Genomic DNA, 21,560 nt, shown 5'->3' with positions numbered 1-21,560 from the left:
AAAATTTTTTTTTTTAAATTGGGATAATTATTATAGCGAAAAGTAAAAATTTCTATTTTTTTTGTTCAAACTTGTCACTTTTTTTTGCGCTATAAACAAAAAAAATAAAATATAATCACAGGGATTGTCACATACCACCAAAAGAAAGCTCTATGTGTGGGGAAAAAAACTATAACTATTGCAATTGGGTACAGTGTTGCTTGCCCACGCAATTGCCATGTCAAAGTGCGACAGCACTGAAAACTGGCCTGGGCAGGAAGGAGGTGAAAATGCCCTGTATTGAATTCAATTTACTGTACATACATTTTAACCACTTCAATACCTTAAGGCGTCATATGACTATCTTGTCATATGACAGCTACAGGCATCATTCAGATATTCTTTACAGCTGGCGATTCTGTGCACGATAAGAATGATCACAGCGGCAGTCCCGCCACTTGATCGTTCTTATAGGTGACAGGATGGGACGTCCCCTCCTCCCGCCGCCACCTGGTGCTTCTCTGGGCTCTCCCGTGCCATCGGGGGCCAGAGAAAGAATCGGCCGGCGCCGGATGACGATACCAGATGGTCACCAGTCATCTCTATGATCGTCAGAGGCCCGGCGAGACGTCTTATTGACCCTGCATCTCTCCAAAAAGAGGACCTGTCGCAACAGATTCCTATTACAAGGGATGTTTACATTCCTTGTAATAGGAATAAAAGTGATAAAACAATAACAATTCTAGCACTAGACCACCTTTGTAACTCTAAACTAGTAACCTGTAAAAATGTTCAAAATGACGCCTATGGAGATTTTTAAGTACCGAAGTTTGGCGTCATTCCATGAGTGTTCGCAATTTTAAAGCATGACATGTTAGGGATCTATTTACTTTGCGTAACAATCTTTCACATTATACAAAAATTGGGCTCATTGTATGCTTTTGTTATTTTTTAAATCATGACACCGTTTTTTTTTTTCTCCCAAAATAAGGCGTTTGAAAAATGATTGAGCAAACACCATGCAAGGTAAAAAGCTGCTAGGTCCCTGGGGTGTCTGCTAAAAAAAAAAATATATATATATATATATATATATATATATATATATATATATATATATATATATATATATATATATATATATATATATATAATTTTGAGCAATTTTCTAGCAAAAAAAAAAAGATGATTTTTACATGTAGGTAAGTGTCAGAATATGCCTGGTATTGAAGTGGTTAAAGTAGATCTATGACCTTATATAAAAAAAAAAAAAAAATTAATCTGTGACTATCCATATTTCCAATGCCGATTCACAAGCCTGTAGCTTGTCCATGAGCACTTGGCCACACCCAGTACTGCCCACTGCTTCTGCTGCTAAAGCCCTCCCACTTTAGGATGCACTGCCTGAGAAGGGGAGCATAATAGAAACAAATGGAGGACTGGGCTCAATTAGGGAAGGTAAAGAAGTTTTCTTGTACTTTTTGTTGATTGTAAATTGTATATTAACTGAATGGGGACTTTTCTTTTAGACTATCCTACAGCAGCCTTTAAAGTACAACTAAAGGCAAAACATTTTCCTTTCATTTAGAATAGAGTAATGGAGGGTTACAAGAAAGTTCCCAGGGGAGGATTTCCCCTCTATTACTTTTCTAGGGAACAAATACAGAAGTATGGGTTCCTTGGGAGATCCAGTTTTTTCCCGCTGTATGTGCCCTGTGTGTAGGATATATTCCCTTCTTTCACCTAGACACGAGAGGTTTTATATCTACAGTTTGGTCTTCAGTTTGGCAAATATATCCCATTTTTGAGTATACTGTATATCCCGGCTGCTTAATCCTTTAGATGTCATAGGACTGGGAGAGTGATTGTATTACCATCTTTTGGATATTGAGGGGCTTTAGGAAGAGTCATTGGTCTCAACTGGGGGGGTTTTCCTATAGGTTGGGGACTTGCAAGATGGCCTATCACTGGTCTCTCCCTAGCGTGAGCATGCCAGACTATTGAAGTATATAGGTGTGCAGCCAGATTCTCTGTGACAAAGCCCTGAAGAAGCTGCCATTTTGTTGGGAAACATGTTGGCAAGCTCCATGTTGCACCTCAGAGGCTATTTTCACACAGGGGCAGTTTTCAGGCATTTTAGCATTAAAAATAGCACATGTAAACTGCCTCCCCAGTGTGAAAGCCTGAATGCTTAATAGTGTGATAAAATGAATTTAAATGAAGTTCAACAAAAATACACACTTACCTGTGAAATATAAGGATTCGTTCTTTTATAAAGCTTAAAATCTTGTCAAAATATTCCACGTATCGCATGTTGATTACCTGACCCCTGCAAATACATACACAAAAATATTTAAGACTTCTGTTTATAATAGTTACTGGCATAATTATATTAAAACATTGAACCCGAAGATTGGAAGCATGCAAAAGCAAAATCACAATAGCTTGCACAAAAAGGACCTCTCCTAAACATGGTGGATTTATATATGCACTGTGTCTGTTCGCACATTACTTGTTACTTTTATGCATGGCTAAGTGTTGGATGTATATCCGCAATTCATTGAACACTGTTTTATATTGCACGTTTTGGCACTTTATTTTGCCGTTTCATATTGGAACATGCATGTTTAATATTTTCCATATCATCTTGCACTTTATAGTTTGCGGTTTCATATTGCACTTTTGTTGCCGTCTCATATTACAATATTTTGCGCAATGTGTTAGATCTATAGTGCTGCTTTGACATTTATATATTATGATGTACATTTATACAGCACTACAAAAAAATGCATGCACAGAAGCTCTTCATGCAATATGATGGTCCTTTTGACCCACTGTACCTTCCCTTGTAGCAGTTACCTGATGAGGTTGATGTGATTGTTGAAGCCTCTGATGAGACTCTGAGCTGGCATTTCATCTAACCATAGAACAGGCTGATCGGGATCTGCAATCCTATCAAAAAAGCAAATATTGTAACACCAGTGTATAATAAAAGTATTTTTGAGTGGAAAATTATTGAACATGTATTATACCGCATTTGAAATCTCTACTGTGAAGCTCTTTTCTGTAATGCTCCCCGAATTTTTGCTACTCCTGGATGAAGAATAATATGGCACCTCAAATACACTGGCAGAGTAGTAAAAACAGCAAACTAAGGAGAACCTGGAGAAAACTGGGTTCTACTGGCAGATCTATTATGGTAGATTCCAGTGTCAATTATTAACAATGTGCATAGTGATGTCCTGCCCTAAAATAAATAACTGAAAAAATAAATCTATAGCTTGAAATCCATGTACATTATGGCAAACTGTCTTATATTAATACTGAATAAAAGCAATAGACGAGCTACAGTAATAACTTGTTGACCATGGAGACCATGTCATTTAGACTGCCAAGGCTAAGAGATGGGGGATCAGCAGATCGTATTCATTGACAGAAAGAGGCAGTCTTTTACCCAATATAATGTGATTTTGTATTACTGACCTGTGCTTTTATTCATGTAATTTTAAAGTGATAAAACTAATTTAATAGTAAAAGGACGTAATCTGATAAATCTAATGTTTTCCAGCACTAGCTTATTTCAAAGGGAAAGAACAAATAGTATTTCACAAGTTAAAAAGTTACCTTCTCCATTTAACTGCAATGTCAAACATATCTCGCCACTGCATTAGTCTGGTTTTTCCATTAATTCGCACTTTTGAATTTGTCCAAGTCCTTAGCACTGCCTGCATGACTTCAAGAGCAGCCAAACCCATTGCTGCAAAGAAACATAATAAAAGACAGACAATTTCAGTACTTACTTGTGACGACACATGCCATAACGTTTGCATAGAGCACAAACACGTAGTTTAAGATGAAGATTGTAAATTCCAGGAGGAAACAATAGGATTTTTAAAAGAGCTTACCTGTAAAATTATTTTCTTTGAAGTACATCACGGGACACAGAGCCATAGTAGTTATGTGGGTTATAAGCCACCTTCAAGTGATGGACACTGGCGTCCCCCAAGAAAAAAAGTGCACTCCCTATATAACCCCTCCCACTACTGGGTGTATCTCAGTTTTGTAGCAAAGCAATACACGTGCATACCAAAGAAGGGAAGGACCTCTGTGTCTCATGACGTACTTCAAAGAAAAGGATTTTACAGGTAAACTGTTTTAAAAATCCTGTTTTCTTATCATACATCACGGGACACAAAGCCATAGTAGTTACTATGTGAGATGTCCCAATGCAAAGCCAACTGAAGGGAGGGAGACAATAAAAAGTAGGGCAATAAGAGACTAGAGGACTGCAGCACCCTGCGCTCAAAGGCAATATCCTCATGACTTTTTACATCTATTTGATAGAATCTGGTAAATCTATAGACCGAAGACCAAGTTGCGGTCTTACAGATTTGAGCCATGGAGGCTTGGTGATGCACTGCCCAGGAACCATTAAGAGCCCTAGGAGGAGTACGTTTTGGATTTGAGAGGGTGGAATCCACCTCTTTATCCATGAACTTGAACGATTACTTGTCAAATCTATAAAGAATAGTCGATTTTCGATGCTGCCTGTCCTCCTTTAAGACTTTCAGGCAACCTGAATAAAAACACCCATTTTTCGAATCCAAGCAATCGCCTTTAAGTGGACATTGACTGCTCCAACCACAAAAAAAATAAAAAATAAAATAAGTAGTGATTTTCTTTCCAAAGAACAGGGTTCTGGAAAAGGGACGGTAGAAGAATATCCTGGTTTAGCTAAAAACCTGATACTACCTTTGGTAAAAAGGTTAGGATGAGGACGCAATGCTACCTACGGACTGGTCTAACAAGAACAGATCGACTAGGTAAACCATAATAGTTATACCTTGAAGCTTTCCACTTTGAAAGAAAATATTACTCGTAAGCGAGGAAATAGGCATATGGAGATATGCATCTTCATATAAAAAGGGGGAGATTATATTCAGCAATAGAATTTTAGATTTTTGAGATCCAAAATGTCCATTTGGATTTAACCAAATCCCAATCTCTGCTCTTACACGGGGCCACCATGAACACTTTTGGCCAAAAATGCTAGAGAAAGATTTTGTTTTTCTCTGGACCTTAAAGAACATTTGGTCTGAGAAAATGAGGAGACGGAAACTCTTGGAACTCCAGTTTGTATCTTGGAGCTATTGAGGAAGTCACCCATTCGTCTTGACATTCCTTCTGCCAGATCCCCGAGAACTGTAGAAGAATTCTCCCTATTGAGCAAGCGGGTGCACCTCCTCATAAGGAGGCTACAGTATCTTGTAGGCTTCCTCCCTCAAAACTGCTTTTGTTCCTTGGGTTAACCCTGAGGATTACCCTTTGAACCTGACTTCGGAAGCCGTCGTGACTGCCTGGAGGCTGATGCCCCGGCACAGAAGAAGAAACTTTGAAAAAAAACACAATTAGTCCTTCATTTAAAAGGCAAAAGGGGCATCTTTCTTTTGCTAGAAATTCTTTGGATATATCCAAAATATCCCCAGATAGCTGTCTTACCGCAGAAGGGAAGACTAGCAAAGAGCTTTTTGCATGAAGCTTACCGAAGGCGCAATCTGTCATAGCAACTATTGCAAACATAAAGCTGCCTCCTGGACCTGCTGAGCAGGATAACCTTAAAGAGGAAGTAAACCCTAATGGGTTTACTTCCTCTTTGATTCCCTGCAAAGGTAAAAGCATAATGGACTACTATGCATCGCATAGTAGTCCATTATGTGTCACTTACCTGACACAGGAGCCAGCGAAATTATCGCTGTCCCCTGTAGTCCGGAGGATCCATCTTCTCGGTGGGTCTCGCTGCTCCGCCGCTGTCATTCGACAAAGCTGCGATGATGTCACTCCCGCGCATGCGCACGGGAGCGGCCACTCGTGCCATATCGCTGTTGACAGCGGCACGCTCAGTGCGCCTGCGCGCCGCTGTCTACGGCGCATGCGCCATAGACAGTGGTGCCCGTCTTTCGGCAAACATCTCCTAAACCGTGTAGGTTTAGGAGATATTTCTTGGACCTACAGGTAAGCCTTAATCTAGGCTTACCTGTAGGTCAAAGTGGTTTGTAAGGGTTTACAACCACTTTAAACACCTGTTAAAATTGGTTTCTCAACAATTTAACCAATTACTGTCAGCGCAGGCTGAGACAATCAACCTGCCAGAGAAAAAAAAAATATATAGTATATATCAAGTATTTGAGTAATGTCTGACGGACAAGTCAAACTTACTCACAAAAGGATATTGTGGCGTTAATTGCTGGTACACCCCGCTTAGAGAATTTTCTCTACCATCAGATAAAGTGTGAAAACCTTTAGAATGGGATAATGGTTATCTAGGTGATCCTCCAGATACAAAAAAAAAAAAAAAAAGAAGAAGAAGTTTTCCCAACAATGAATGGACAGGAAAAAGCATGCACAGTTTGAGGAGGCTTTAGTGAACCCAAACACTCAGTTAAGGGTACATAAAAGTGGAGCGGATCATTCAGCAATAAATTGTACCCACAACCGACACCTCAGAAGAGGAGTCATCAGCCTCACCACAGTCCCCTGAGGGAATAGTCTTCTCCTGACCCTAGTTCCTCAGTCTGAGGGTCTTAAGAAAATGGAAGCAAACCTGTCGCATCTTGACCACACTGGGATGCGATTAAAGTCACTAAACTTCCTTTAAAAACCTATCATGGCTGAGGAAAAAGTAAAAGAACAGATGCTGCAGTGTTGACAACAGTTGCAAACATTTCATGGCCCCGATGCTCACTCTGACCAGCTGCCCCCTCTCAGGGGAGGATGCCATTTGAAGAGTAGGCTTTTCAGAGCTTGAGGGAGACCTTTTTAGCTCCTTTTTTGGGGGTGTTTCAACCCCCCCCTTCTGAATATAGCCCGAAGCACAAAGCAGAGGTACTACCAGAAGAAATAGCATCCACTGCATGATCAATAGTCAGCCACTGCCATTTTAACACTCAGCCTGATGCAATAGTAAATGTGTTCAAAAAGAATGCTTGTGTCACCAACCTCTTACATGCTCCTCTGTGCTCATGTCCCCCCGCAGCACCGTTGAAGGACGCCAACACCACACTAAGCCCCACCCAACTCCTTCACCTTCGGCCCCCCTCCTCTCAAGAAAAAAAAAAGTTTTCTCACGCGAGCGCAGGCCTCTGATCCTGTGGGACTTTTTATCTTAGGGCGTGCCAGTGTCTATCACCTGAAGGTGGCTTATAACCCACATAGTAGCTACTATTGCTCTGTGACCCGTGGTGTAGGATAAGAAAATTACTCTTCGGTCCTAACAGCTATTGATCTGGTTGAATGAACCTTCAGGCATTCAGGTGGAAGTCTTACTGATGGCCAATAAATGAATAATAAATAAAATTAGGATGACAGCTCAAATAATCATCTCACTATAGTAATCTTTAATGCTTTGTGGTCTTTTTTTTTTTTCTTGGCACTGCACTAGGTTATTCTTGCCCATTTTCCAAGGCCTTGTGACTTGCAATATAAAATACTGAAATGGACACCTCCCGCCACCAAATATGCAAAGATTTCTCCTCCCCTTTTTGAAGGGCTAGCATGGAAAGGGTTAGCATGGAAAGACAGCAGGGTGATCTGTGAGCGATGGAAATCTAAGGCAACTGTAGTTACGTTTAATGGCAAGCTCCACCAAAAAGGTGAAGTTCTGTTTTTAGCACTCCTCCCCGCCAAAATGCAACATTTAAGTACCTAGTTTGACAGGTACCTGTCCATACTTCCTGCTCGAGCAGAGGTTCTCCCCATCCCCTCCCTTTTTTTCAATCTTCTGGGACACTTCAAAGGTCGCAGAAGATTGCCCTATGAATGGGGATGCGCTGCGCAGTGCGCACCCGGCTGTGAAGCTCCAAGCTGTGACAGCCCGATGCCCACACTTGCAATGTCGCCACCGTGGAGAGGTGAGGGCTTCGGGTGGCAGTATTGCTGGACTATGGGACAGGTGAGTGTGTTTTTTTTTAAAGTACACTTTTTGTAGCTGCTGACTTATTAAACACAAAAATTAGTGGAACTCTGCTTTAACAAATGCAAGGATAATACAAGTTTATCTTGGTAAGATGGTAAGAAACTTGATATGGTATATTCCTAAGTGTCAAAAGGTAGAATATTTAATGACTTTAGAACCCAGATAGATAAAGTTGTATTGAGGACATTTGGAATAGAGGCTAGGTTGAAGTTGCTATTAAAAACTGCCCGATTCACCAATTTAAAGAAGAAAAAAAAAATTCTAAATTCTCAAACTTCCCACTCGTTAGTAGGAAAAACTTTATCCAAGAGAGTCCAAGATGCTTTATGCTAGAAGACAAATTGAACTCAGCAAGGCAAATTGGCATCATCACTGACATAAGCTTCAGCTGTGTGAACCATGCTCTCCTGCATCAGAATGAAGCAATATTGGCAACCTTCTCCCAGTTCTCTGAAATCTTCTTTAATAATCTGGGTAGGATGGTAAGAGTGGTTAATGCAAACCCCTTTCCCAAACTCCTACCTTTCTTGCTCAATACAATTTATTGTTTTGTGGTATTAGCAAAGAAGAAATTACATATTAAGCATTGATGGGCAATATATACACTAGCTAAACATTTTGGAAAATCCTGTATAAAAACTTAACATTACAGTAGAACATGTACTTGAATTCCTCTCTCTGCTTGATGTCTAACACCTCTGAGGGGTTCGTCCGGTTGTGATCCAGTAAGACAAAATGTTGGAAAACATCTAGATTGAGTCACTACTCCACCTTATATACAGTATCTCACAAAAGTGAGTACAACTTTCACATTTGTGTAAATATTTTATTATATATCTTTTCATGTGACAACACTGAAGAAATTACACTTTGCTACAATTACTACAAAGTAATAAGTGTTCAGCTTGTATAACAGTGCCAATTTGCTGTCCGCTCAAAATAACTCAACACACAGCCATTATTAAACCCTAATGGGTTTACTTCCCCTTTGATTCCCTGCAAAGGTAAAGCATAATGGACTACTATGCATCGCATAGTAGTCCATTATGTGTCACTTACCTGACACAGGAGCCAGCGAAGTCACCGCTGTCCCCTGTAGTCCGGAGCATCTATCTTCTCGGTGGGTCTTGCTGCTCCGCCGCTGTCATTCGACGAAGCCGCAATGACGTCACTCCCGCGCATACGCACGGGAGCCGCCACTTGCGGCATATCGCCGTTGACAGCAGCGCGCTCAGTGCGCCTGCGGGCTGCTTTCTACGGCGCATGTGCCGTAGACAGTGGTGCCCGTCTTTCGGGAAATATCTCCTAAACCGTGTTGGTTTAGGAGATATTTCTTAGACCTACAGGTAAGCCTTAATCTAGGCTTACCTGTAGGTCAAAGTGGTTTGTAAGGGTTTACAACCATTTTAATGTCTAAACCGCTGGCAACAAGAGTACAAATGTACTAAGTGAAAATGTCCAAATTGGGCCCAAAGCGTCAAAACTGTGTGGCCACCATTATTTTCCAGCACTGCCTTAACCCTCTTGGGCATGGAGTTCACCAGAGATTCACAGGTTGCCACTGGAGTAGTCTTCCACTCCTCCATGACAACATCACGGAGTTGGTGGATGTTAGAGACCTTGTGCTCCTTCACCTTATGTTTGAGGATGCCCCACAGATGCTCAATAGGGTTTAGGTCTGGAGACATGCTTGGCCAGTCCATCACCTTTACCCTTATCTTCTTTAGCAAGACAGTGGTAGTCTTGGAGGTGTGTTTGGGGTCATTATGTTGGAATAATGCCCTGAGGCCCAGTCTTGGAAGGGAGGGGATCATGCTCTGCTTCAGTATGTCACAGTAAATGTTGGCATTCATGGTTCCCTCAATGTACTGTAGCTCCCCAGTGTCTGCAGCACTCATGCAGCTCCAGACCATGACACTCACACCACCACATATGACTGTAGGCAAGACATTTGTCTTTGTACTGCTCATTTGGTTGCCCCCACACACGCTTGACACCATCTGAACCAAATAAGTTTAGACCACAGGACATGGTTCCAGTAATCCACATCCTTAGTCTGCTTATCTTCAGCAAACTGTTTGGGGGCTTTCTTGTGCATCATCTTTAGAAGAGGCTTCCTTTTGGGATGAACAGCCATGCAGACCAATTTGATGTAGTGTGAGGCGTATGGTCTGAGGGTCTGAGCACTAACAGGCTGACCTCCCTCAGATCTTCAGAGAGTTCTTTGCCATGAGGTGCCATGTTGAACTTCTATTGACCAGTATGAGAAAGAGAGCGATCACACCAAATTTAGCACACCTGCTCCCCATTTACACCTGAGAACCTTTAACACTAACTAGTCACATGACACCGGAGAGGAAAAATGTCTAATTGGGCCCAATTTGGAAATTTTCACTTAGGGGTGTACTCATTTTTGTTGCCAGCGCTTTAAACATCAATGGCTGTTGGGTTATTTTGAGGGGACAGCAAATTTATACTGTTATACAAACTGTTCACTACTTTACATTGTAGCAAAGTGTCATTTCTTGTGTTGTCACATGAAAAGATATAACAAAAATTATTTACAAAAATGTGAGGGGTGTACACACTTTTGTGAGATATTGTAGATCCAAGTTCTAGCACATGAAGTCTGCCTAGACATTTTCATTGTTCCTCTTTAGGTGCTCCAATTTCAAGGAGTATGCTCCTCATCCCAGAAACAAATTTGCTGTCAACTCTTGCAACAATTAACTTTGTGTTTCCTCTCCCTGGTTTATGTAAGCTGCTGAAGTGGTGTTGTCCAAAATTATCTTCTTACGTTTCTTGAATACATGATCTTGATGCATTTGGAGGGGTTCCCAAGTAGCCATTTACGTCCAGTAATTGGAGGATCTTGATGCTCTTGATAGACATTAAGAGATTCTGCACAAGTCCCAGAGGCTTAAATATTAAATGCTAAAGAGATCTGCTATAGGCCTGTGCCTAGCGGACACTGCCATAAACCCTAAGATAGGTATTAGGACAGAAGATTAAAAGTCTCCCTCTCTTCCTGACTGGGGGTGTCTTAACTGCACCGTTAAAAAAAAAAAAAAAAAAAAAAAAAACCCTCTAGGTCTGATTTTAAAATAATACCAAACTCAGGAAAGAGAAAAATATACAGTATTATATGAATGCCATTAAATAGTCCTATTTAATAAAAAAAAATCCCATACAGACATGTCTTGGATACTGTAGCTGAAACAGAACATGGAAAACAGGCAACTAGAATCTTTTTCCCTCAAACGTGCATCCATACAGGGAAAGGAGGATGTTGTGATTTTATTCGTACAGACTTGTATACACAGGCCTTGCAGATCAGACTTCTGAAGGCAAAGTCAACTTTACAGACATACTACAATGCTTTATGGATTGCTAGAAAGCAGTGATATGATAGATGGAGGCAAAAGGGCTAACATCTTCTATGCACAGGTACTGTTCGATAGGATGGCAGGAGAAATGGCATGGGTCACTTTAGCGTTTTTATGAACAGCTCTGTACATTTGGTACTTTACTGAAAAGATAACCACACAGCTTATCTTTAGCAGCTTGAAAGGCCTTATTAAATTCTTTCATCTCTCCTTTCAAAAATTTTTTATATCTTTCTTTTACAGCTTTTATTAACCAAGCCTGCCATCAATATCCGGATATCCTGTTCCTTTACTATAAGACACAATCTCTTCCTCTGATGCATATATTAATTCAAGAGAATCAGAGGAAGATGGCCTAGGTATTATTTGAGCATTCGTGATACAGTTTAGTGACTTAAAGCGGGGTTCCACCCTAAAGTGGAACTTCCGCTCATCGGAAACCCTCCCCCCCCCGGTGTCACAATTGGCACCTTTCAGGGGGGAGGGGGGTGGAGATACCTGTCAAAGATAGGTATTTACACCCACTTCCGAGCATAGACTCCCGTGGGAGTCTACGCCATTTCCTGTCCTGCGGCGCTGTCTGCTGGGACACACACGGGTCTCAGAGACAGCGCGGACAATTCCTATTGTGCTGCGCGACTCGCACATGCGCAGTAGGGAACCGGGAAGTGAAGCCGATTCACTTCACTTCCCGATTCCCTCACCTAGAATGGTGGCGGCAGCAGCCGAGGGCCGAGCAATCGATCGGCCGCCGGCATCGCTGGAACCCGGGACAGGTGAGTGTCCATTTATTAAAAGTCAGCAGCTGTAGTATTTATAGCTGCTGGCTTTTAATATTTTTTTTTAGGTGGAATCCCTCTTTAAGCTTCCAAATAAATTTACTCAAAAACCAGCATTATAGATCAAGTGGTCAGCCCAGACAGCAGGCAGAAAAAGTTGTCAAAAACAGGCAGGGGCTGGTTCAGGAAGGGGTCAAATAAGGGTACAAGAACAGGCAGCTGGCGAGGTTGCTTGCTATGTAGGCACTCCTGGCGTTTTCACTCCAGAGCCCTTCTCTGTGTGCCCATAGGACACACAGAGCAGGGCTCGGCCCCGCCCCACAGCTCCCTCATCACTGGATGTGATTGACAGCAGCGGGCGCCAATAACTCAGGTATGTATTTAGAGGGGGGTCTAGGGGAGAGCTGCATGCCAAAAGGTTTTTCAGCGTACTGCATAAAATGGAAAAAATTAAAAACCTTCTGCCTTCTCAACCACCTTAAGGATAATTTTTTAAAAACTACAGTATTTTTCAACCTCTGCCCCTCAACAACCCATACTTCCCATTACAGAGCTCAGATCAGTCAATGACCTACATCAGCTCTGCAGCAGGCTGACTAATCATTCTTGCACATGCAAGCGTTTAGCATTATTGTATAAGGGTAAAAATAAAAACTGCGGTCAAAACACAAGGTACCTTATAATATATGTAATAAATGCCATCATACTGTACCTCTGTGAATTCTCCTATTTGGAAGAAATCCCAATGTTTCATACTGCATTAAAGCTCCCAGGCGATCTGCTACACATACAAGTTCCTGTATTTCTGGTTTGTAGCTTTCAAAATTGTGAGGCAAAACATCTCTATAGAATATAAAAGTAAACCCATTAAATGCTACCAAAAACTAACTGAATGTGTTTTCTACTCTACTTTTTTTTTTTTTTTTTAAACGTATGACTAGACAATCCAAGGAAATCCTAACCTAAACGTTATAAATTTGGATCCAATATAAAATAATTTGCCTTTTAAGAAACCATCAGCCCAATGTTAGCCACGCAAGAGATCTATCATGAACCTCTGAGGGTATTCAGCGGGGGCTTACTTTCAAGTCATTTAATTGCAGTTGTGCTGCCAAAGTTTTACGGTGTTTTGGTTCTTTCAGCAAAGGAGTTTTTAGTAAATTTTTAAAACAAAAATGCCTTCTGCAATGCTTGGCAAAACAATGTACAGAGTTTGGTGGGTTCAGTGGGCTAAGTTCATTTGGGTTCAACCCTGAAAGTGCTGCTATGGGCAACTAACCTTATTCTTTTTTTTTTCCCCCTAGAAAAAAAACACTGTTTTTCATAAACAAATCTAAGTATGTTCTTTTTATAACTAAGCATTTACTTTATGTGAGGCTGTAGTCCTGGCTGTTCCTCATAATCTTCTATTAAAAAAGGGAGATTTTTTGCCCAGTGATCTTTAAAGTTTCCAGGCAGGTCAGAATCAATATTATATTCAGTCACTGGAGTGTCAAGATGTGAATGCAAATAGCGAGAGTACTCTGCAAAAGAAAGGAACGCAAAGTCAACACAGTTAATTCACAGGTTAGGGTTTTCTTTATAAAAATAACAATAAACCCATTTGTCACAAATTCCATCGCCTGGTTCCCCTACCCAGTGCCAAAGTTGCCCTTTCACTTCCTAAAGTGCCTAGTGAATCACCATGCTAGTGACCAGATGCTGTGGCCTCATGTTAACATTTTTGCATTCAGGCGGAAAACTTGTGTCTGTACTCCTGCACTGGGCTCTCTGGCTACAAAATACCACCTTGGTTCATTTATAAAAACCTGAGAAGGAGCTAGTATGGGAGCTCTGCTTTCTTGTGCCCTGTGCTGCCCTGCTGTCTGTGCTCTAAAATCTTTAGACATTATTTGCTTATCCAAATAACTCCACCCAGCTTTAAGCGAAAAACTCCTAGCTCTGCTCCTTCACACAATGGAATTTCAGTTCTGATAGATAGATATATATATATATATATATATATATATATATCTCTCTATCTATTAAAAAAAGAGCATACATGCCAAAGCTTGGGGGCAGGGGCGATTTGCTCCTAACATTAGGGACGGATTGCCCCCATGCATTGGCATATATTTTTTAGGCACAGATTGCGATAAAAAAAAAAAAAGTTGTTTTATTGAGTTAGTTTTATTGTTACCATTGTTTGCTTTTCAATTATGCCATTCAGCTGCAGGCTGCATGAGAAGAACACTACAATATATGTCCAACAACGTACTGGTATGTTTCTGGACTTTAAATGGTTATACCAGAATGATGCCTGCAGGTTTAGGCATCATCTTGGTATCATTCTTTTCAGCCAGTGGTTGGCTTTCATGTAAAATCAATCTTAGTAGCTAATTGGCCTCTAGACTGCTTTTACAAGCATTGGGAGGGATCATTTCTCCCCCCCCCCCCCCCCCCCCCCACCTTCCATAGCATGCATTAAGATGAAAAACCTCAAGGGTGTACAACCCCTTTGAAGACCAAGTCTTTTTCTGACACTTGTCTGTTCTCTTGGGAGGGAAAAAAAAACACTCATATAGAGCATTTTTTGTACAGAGTATAGATGAGTTTAGAAGAATTTTAAGTTTTTTTTCTGCCAGTGAGCTCCAACCAAAAACGCAAAAAAGAAGGGTTTTTTCCTGCCTCTAAACATAGAGCTCAAAATATGCCTGTACATATTTGTCCTACTGTACATGGACACATAGGACAACATTAGCTGCTTCTGCAGGCAGAACACAAAACTCCTGTAGAAGCAGCGTTTACGCCAGTGTGCATGGAGCCTTAGAAGTAGGAGAGCATGTACTAGCACTAGGAAAGTTAGCCTGACAAAGTAGGGAGGTAGGCTCCAGCAGGTAGGTCCCACAAAGGCCACCAGACTTGCACTACCCTCAGTAAAGGGAACCCTGCAGCCAGGTAATAAAACATCCTGTCTACTCACAAGGCAGTACAAGATGTATAAAAGATGGAGAACATCAGATTTTGCAATCTTGAAACAATATTCAAGTCTATAAATTAGTGTTAGACCGATAACCAGTATTGGTACCAGTACTAAGCATTTGCACGAGTACTTGTACTCGTGCAAATGCTCCGATGCCAAAACCGATACCTTCAGATTCGGTTTACAATTGATTTAGCAAGTAACAAAATTCCTCCGAAGATGGAAATGGCTTAAAGAGTGTCAAGTCTTGTAAGGAGTGCCACTCAAGATACCCAGGGTAGAAATCAGATCACAGAGTACAGAGATAATAATCAAGAAAAAAAAAAGCACAACAGAGTGTCATAATGGAAGAAGGGGCAACAAAATAATTATGACTGATCAAGGGTTTAGATCTGATCTATAAGAAGAAGCCTGTGCATCCAACATTTTTGGGAGATAAGCCAGTAAGGAAACCCAACAGAACAGACAAAACAACCTCCCATTTGTAAAAGTAGAAAGTTACCTTTCATACAGCAGGGGACGCAGATGAGACAGAACTTCAGGCACGGCTGCTTGAGTGGGAGACAGACTGATCCCCTTACAAGGTATTACTCAAGTAGTAGATGAAGCCTGGGGTTCTCCCCCCCTCCATACAAGCATGTCCTTCATTGTGTCAGGCCACATTTCAAGCATTACAGGCCTCAGAAGCAACAGCTTTAAAGAACAAACCAAAGAGACATCTATTCTTTAAAAGGAAGAGTGTGCCACTGTCCAATTAACTGAAGGTGCCAGCCTATAACCCCAGGGTCTATCAATACTTCTGAAACACTGACTGGCATCTGTTCCAAGCATTTTCCAGTGAGAAGGAAGGAAAGAGCTCCCCACATTGTTAGACTAGCCCGGAGATTCACCAAGCTAGGGAATTCCTCACTTGGCTGAACAGGAACAGGTTGGGAGAATGAGCATGCTTACTCCAGGTCGACAAGATATTGTGTTGGGAGAGGTCTTGAATGAAACAGCCTTGAAGAAGGCTACCATGAGGCAAAAAATTCATTGAGAATCTCATTGAGGGATTTCTCGTTGACCTCAAATCTCAAGGGTGGAGTCTAAAACTGGAAGCGATTGTCTGCACCGCAAACTGCTGAAAGTGCTGAGCTGGATAAATGGGAATATGCAGATGGGCATCTCATTTGTCTATGGATGACATGTATTCCTTCTTATCTAAGAGGTAATTAGCAACCTTCAATGCAAAATTTGGGAATTTAAAAAAGGCATTTGTGGAGGTATTAAGTCCAGAATATGAGTAATGCCCCTGTTGGGCTTTGGTACTGTGAACAAGTTTAAATATAAAGAGAGGAAAGCAGTGAGAGAGTTTTGAACTCTTATGTACCCCCTTAAACTATCGAATTAACCCACAGGTCTGGAACATCTGTTGCCCAGAGAGGCAACAGTAACAGACATCCTCCCATTCTTAAGAGTGAAGGTGCCCCTTCATTGGAAAGAGGGGTTTGCAGAAGATTTGCTGGGCATTATGGTCCAAGTCTTGCACAGAAAGGAAAGGCTGAACACTGCTTGAAGCCAGGGTATAGCGATTAGATGCTCTTCATTTTGCAGAGCTTCTGAAGAGGGTGGGTGACATATTTTATGAATTGGTCAAGAGCCCTTCGAACAGACCTCTTTCTTGAAAGGGCATACATGTGAAGTGTTCTCTTACAGGCGGTTTCAGCAATCCCAGCTTTTAGCGACAAGATTTTGAGTGCATGTGAATAGAGGTTAGAGCCATTCTGGAAAATTTGTCTCATAACATGTTCTAGGGCCTCCACACACAAAAAAAAAGCAGAGCAGAAGTTAATTTGCTGCAATTGCTCTGATAAAGCACAATCTTGAAAAAACAGGGTCGTCTTTTTGTTCATTTGCCCTAGCCCAGCAAGTTGGAAGTTTACATACTGGCTGTACAGCTGTGCCTGCCAAAGTACAGAGAGTCTTTAAGGGCATCTCAAACTTTCTAACTGCAGAATCTTTGAAAGGAACATCTTCAATAGGCACAGTAAGATGTTTAAGTCTGAGACAGCAGGTTCTGTGTGATGATATCCCCCTGTCGGGTACTCATGCAGTAAGTTCAGAATAAAGAGGAGAGGTTTTCAGAACCCACTAACCGAGGTGTAAACCATTCTGTAGTGAATTCTCTTGGAAAAGGGCAGAAATGGGGCACCCGAGAACCATATAAGGGCTCTAGGCAGGAGTGGTGGTAAAATGTGCAAACTGTGGTGTGATGTTAACACCTGGTCATCGATCTGAGACTAAACTCAGGGTCCATTCACACAGGGGCAACACGACTTTGAGCGAGACTTTGGGAGGCAACTTGGACACAACTTGAGTATGAATCACATCACGACTTGAGGCAACTTACAAGGCAACTTAGGGCCGGTTCACACAGCGAGGCGCGGCGAGGCGTCTCCGACTTGCCTCGCCGCGACCTGCGGGGACCTCAGCGGCGACTTGCAGAGGACTTCTGTATAGAAGTCAATGCAAGTCGCCCCCGAAGTCGCCCAGAAGTAGTACAGGAACCTTTTTTCTGAGTCGGAGCGACTCGAGTCGCTCCTCTCAGAACGGTTCCATTGTACAGAACAGGGCCGACTTGCGAGAGCGAGGCGAGGCGAGCCGTGTCGCCTCGCATCGCCTCGCTGTGTGAACCGGCCCTTAAAGTTGCTTCCAGGAGAGGAGACTTTACCAGTGGCCAATCACATAATAATCAGCTCTGTGGAGGGGAGGGGTTTGCCTAGAAAACTATTTTTACTTCCTGGAAAGTTGCTTCAGTTAAGACAGGGGATCAGACTTGGAGGCAACTTCTATTGAAATCAATGGGTACAAGTTGCCTAGAAGTCGGATTGAAGTAGTACAGGAGCGACTTCAGTAGTGTACATTAAGACGGCTCTCATTCACTTACATTGATTTTTAAATGTTGCGCGACTTGAGGCAACTTGGGACGACTTCAAGTCGGATCCAAAGTTGCTCCTGTGTGAATGGACTCTCAGAGTGGTTGAGTTTTAGCACCAAATTTTAAAAGTTTACACAGCAGTGAATACACTTCAAATATAGCAGCAGGCTTTTATAGCAATGGTCAGCAGAATACAGGGTGATCCAGTCTTACCTTTCCACGGTGCTGGACTGTATATACAGTCCAGGCTTCGCCCATCTTTGTGATCATACCCCATAAGGGGTCTTAATTGTTTACATTCTATATAGACGAAGGAAACCTCTTTACATACAATGAACACTGTTATGGTGTGGCAAGCTATAATGCTGTGAAGTTTTACAGTCTCTCAAGAGAGTGGTGGACAATTCTGGAGGTCTGGCGTTTGGACCGTGCCCATTAGGAGAACTACAGTGCATCCAGAAAGTATTTCCAACTCTTCAGTTTTTTCACAATGTGTTATGTTAGTCTTATTCCAAAATTGATTAAATTGTTTTCCTCAACATGCTACAAACAATACCCCATAATGACAACATGAAGTTTTTATGAAATATTTGTAAATTTATAAAAAAACAAAAAAAATCCCATGTACACAAGTATTAACAGCCTTTGCGAGAACACTCAAAATTGAGCTCAGGTGCATCCTGTTTCCACTAATCATCCTTGAGATATTTCTACGAACTGAACTGGAGTCCTGTGGTAAATTCAGTACTGGTCATGATGTGGAAAGGTGCGCGCGCGTGCGCACACACACACACACACACACACACACACACACACACACACACACACACACACACCTACCTGTCTATATACGGTTACAAAGTTAACAAAGTTAACAGTGCATGTCAGAGCACAAACCAAGCCATGAAGTCCAAGGAATTGTCTGTAGACCTCCGAGACAGGTTTGTATTGAGGCACCGAACTAGGGAAGGGTACAGAAAAATGTCTGCAGCATTGAAGGTCCCAATGAGCACAGTGGCCTCCATCATCTGCAAATGGAAGAAGTTTGGAACCATCAGGACTTTTCCTAGCACTAGTGGGCCGCCCAGGAAAACAGTTATTGGGGGAGAAGGTCCTTAGTCAGGGAGGCTACCAAGAACCCGATGGTCACTCTGACAGAGCTCCAGCATTTCTCTGTGGAGAAAGGAGAACCTTCCAGAACAACCCCTATTGCTGCAGCACCTGTATGGTAGAGTGGCCAGACAGAAGCCAATTCTAAGTAAAAGGCACAGGACAGTCTACCTGGAGTTTGCCAAAAAGGCACCTGACTGATTCTCAGACTATGAGAAACAAAATTCACTGGTCTGATGAAACAAAGATTGAACACAATGGCTTGAATGGCAAGCATCATGTCTAGAGGAAACCAGGCACCGCTCATCCCCTGGCCAATATCATCCCTACAGTAAAGCATGGTGGTGGCCGCATCATGCTGTAGGGATATTTTTCAACAGCAGGAACAAGGAGACTAGTCAGGATTGAGGAAAAGATGAATGCAGCAATGTACAGAGATATCCTTGATAAAAACCTGCTCCAGTTCAGACCGACAGGACAAGAACCCTAAGGGCACAGCCAAGAAAACAAAGGAGTGGCTACGGGACAACTCTGAATCTCCTTGAGTGGCCCAGCCAGAGCCCAGACATAAACCTGGTTGAACATCTCTGGAGAGATCTGAAAATGGCTGTGCACTGACACTCCCCATTCAACCTGATGGAGCTTGAGAGGTCCTGCAAAGAAGAATGGGAGAAACTGCCCAAAAATCGGTGTGCCAAGCTTGTAGAATAATACTCAAAAAAGACTTCAGGCTGCATTTGGTGCAAAAGGTGCTTCAACAAAGTATTGAGCAAAGGCTGTGAATACTTCTATACATGTGATTTTTTATTTTTTTATTTTTAAATAAATTTGCAAAGATTTTTCACGTTGTCATTATTGGGTATTGTTTGTAGAATTTTGAGGAAAATAATGAATTTAATCCATTTTGGAATAAGGCTGTAACAAAAATGTGGAAAAATTGAAGGGCTGTGAATACTTTCCGAGTGCACTGTATTAAGGAAATTTGTGCCATATATGCTAAGGTCTGTTCCTGGCCGCTTTTCTTTGGATTGATACAATTCTAGATAAGATTACAATTACAATTGGGAGAGAAGGTGGTGGGTTCTGTTTATGCATTACTCTCATCCTCCCTTGATGATTTATATATCTCGCTTCCAACACTCGCTGCCCCAGTCTAAGAATGTTATACGTGTAGATGTACAGTAATTCTGGGCTTCTAAGGAAGTGGACGTGGGGGGGTGTTTAGGCAGAGCTTTGATTTCATAACTCAGGGTCAGTAGTAGTATACTTCTGTTATATATTTAAGTCAGGTTTCATTACTTATGGAAAAACTCAATCCAGGCCATTATTTAGTGGTTAGGTAGAGCCACTCATGATGAAGCTTATAGCTGTGGACTCTCCCAATGTGAACGCACTGGTGTTTGGTGATTGATCGCTATTACACTTATCACGTTATATGCTCCTCCATACCCAGGAGGACAATATATTTTCTTAACACTCAGCAGTGGAGTTGTATGAAGTGAAAGAAAGGTGAACGTGTGCTGCATGAGCAAAGCACAGGTCTACTTTAAAGCCTGACATCAGGAACCTTGAAAATGATCTCTTGTAGTGGGGCTGCACCTCCACTGCAGGCGTTTATTGCATGTTTTGTCCAGGGGAGAGTAAAAACTTTTACTTACTTGAAACCTATCCCCAGCAGATGGCACTGACCTATGCTCCAGTGGTGGACTGTGCCCAGGCTTCATCATGTCCAATGCAGGGCTACGGACCCTGTACTGGTTTTAATAAAGTCAGGTCACAGGAGAGAAGAAGCTGCGAGAAACAGTCTATCAGCGGAGAAGATTGGATAAGTAAACCTACTTTAACAAAACCATTAGACCTAAACGAGCAACTTTTCAAGTTTCCTGGAGTTGGGCTTTAAGCTTTACATATTCACAGTTTATAGGTTGAATAGGAAAAGTTGTGTTAGTTATCTAGTAATGAATTAGGACACTCAATGCATAAAACACATACCTCTTAAGTACTTTACTTTTAAATACTCCTGGCTTGCCTTCTGACCGGGTAGTGGATCATTTAACATTACTTTGGTCTGAGCTTTAATTCCTTCATAGAAATGCCCCATAGAAACATGGCTGAGTCCTTTCATGTATTGGCAGACTTCATTATAGGGTTCCAGCTGCAAACATCGCTACAGAAAAGGGACAATGACAACAAGTGAACACCAAGCAATATATCCACACAATCCCTGTAATATCAAACATACTTTTACAAGCCAACGTCCAAAGCTTTTGTACTCTCAGAAGGTCCTCCAGAGACTATAACCCATACATATTACAAAGTTAGGTCTGTTTGAATTTGGCCACATCAAGCACCAATTGTTATGTGTTTTACGAATGCTTCAATCTAACCATAGGCAACATTTCTAGCTTGATTGGGTAACATTCTAAAGTTTCATAGCCCTTGTCCGCTTGCATGTTCT

General features: G+C 41.7%; 1 protein-coding gene across 4 annotated transcripts in view; it reads right to left on the bottom strand.

Annotated features, from left to right (window-relative positions):
- The window catches only part of TTC13 (tetratricopeptide repeat domain 13), a 119,356-nt gene that overhangs the window by 34,414 nt on the left and 63,382 nt on the right, over window positions 1-21,560 (bottom strand). For all 4 annotated transcript variants that reach the window (XM_077486390.1, XM_077486391.1, XM_077486392.1 and 1 more), the window contains 6 exons: window positions 21,095-21,269; window positions 13,480-13,636; window positions 12,826-12,956; window positions 3,601-3,733; window positions 2,836-2,928; window positions 2,222-2,305 (listed from right to left, as the gene is read on the bottom strand). In XM_077486390.1, coding sequence (XP_077342516.1) covers window positions 2,222-2,305; window positions 2,836-2,928; window positions 3,601-3,733; window positions 12,826-12,956; window positions 13,480-13,636; window positions 21,095-21,269 — 773 coding nt within the window. The remainder of the gene's footprint in view (window positions 1-2,221; window positions 2,306-2,835; window positions 2,929-3,600; window positions 3,734-12,825; window positions 12,957-13,479; window positions 13,637-21,094; window positions 21,270-21,560) is intronic.

The sequence above is a fragment of the Lithobates pipiens genome, unplaced genomic scaffold, assembly GCF_037356315.1.
Source record: "Lithobates pipiens isolate NorthernLeopardFrog02 unplaced genomic scaffold, aLitPip1_a1.2 Scaffold_18, whole genome shotgun sequence".
Taxonomy (NCBI): Eukaryota; Metazoa; Chordata; class Amphibia; order Anura; family Ranidae; genus Lithobates; species Lithobates pipiens.
Note: the sequence above shows the minus strand (reverse complement) of the source record. Positions and strands in the feature narration are given on the sequence as shown.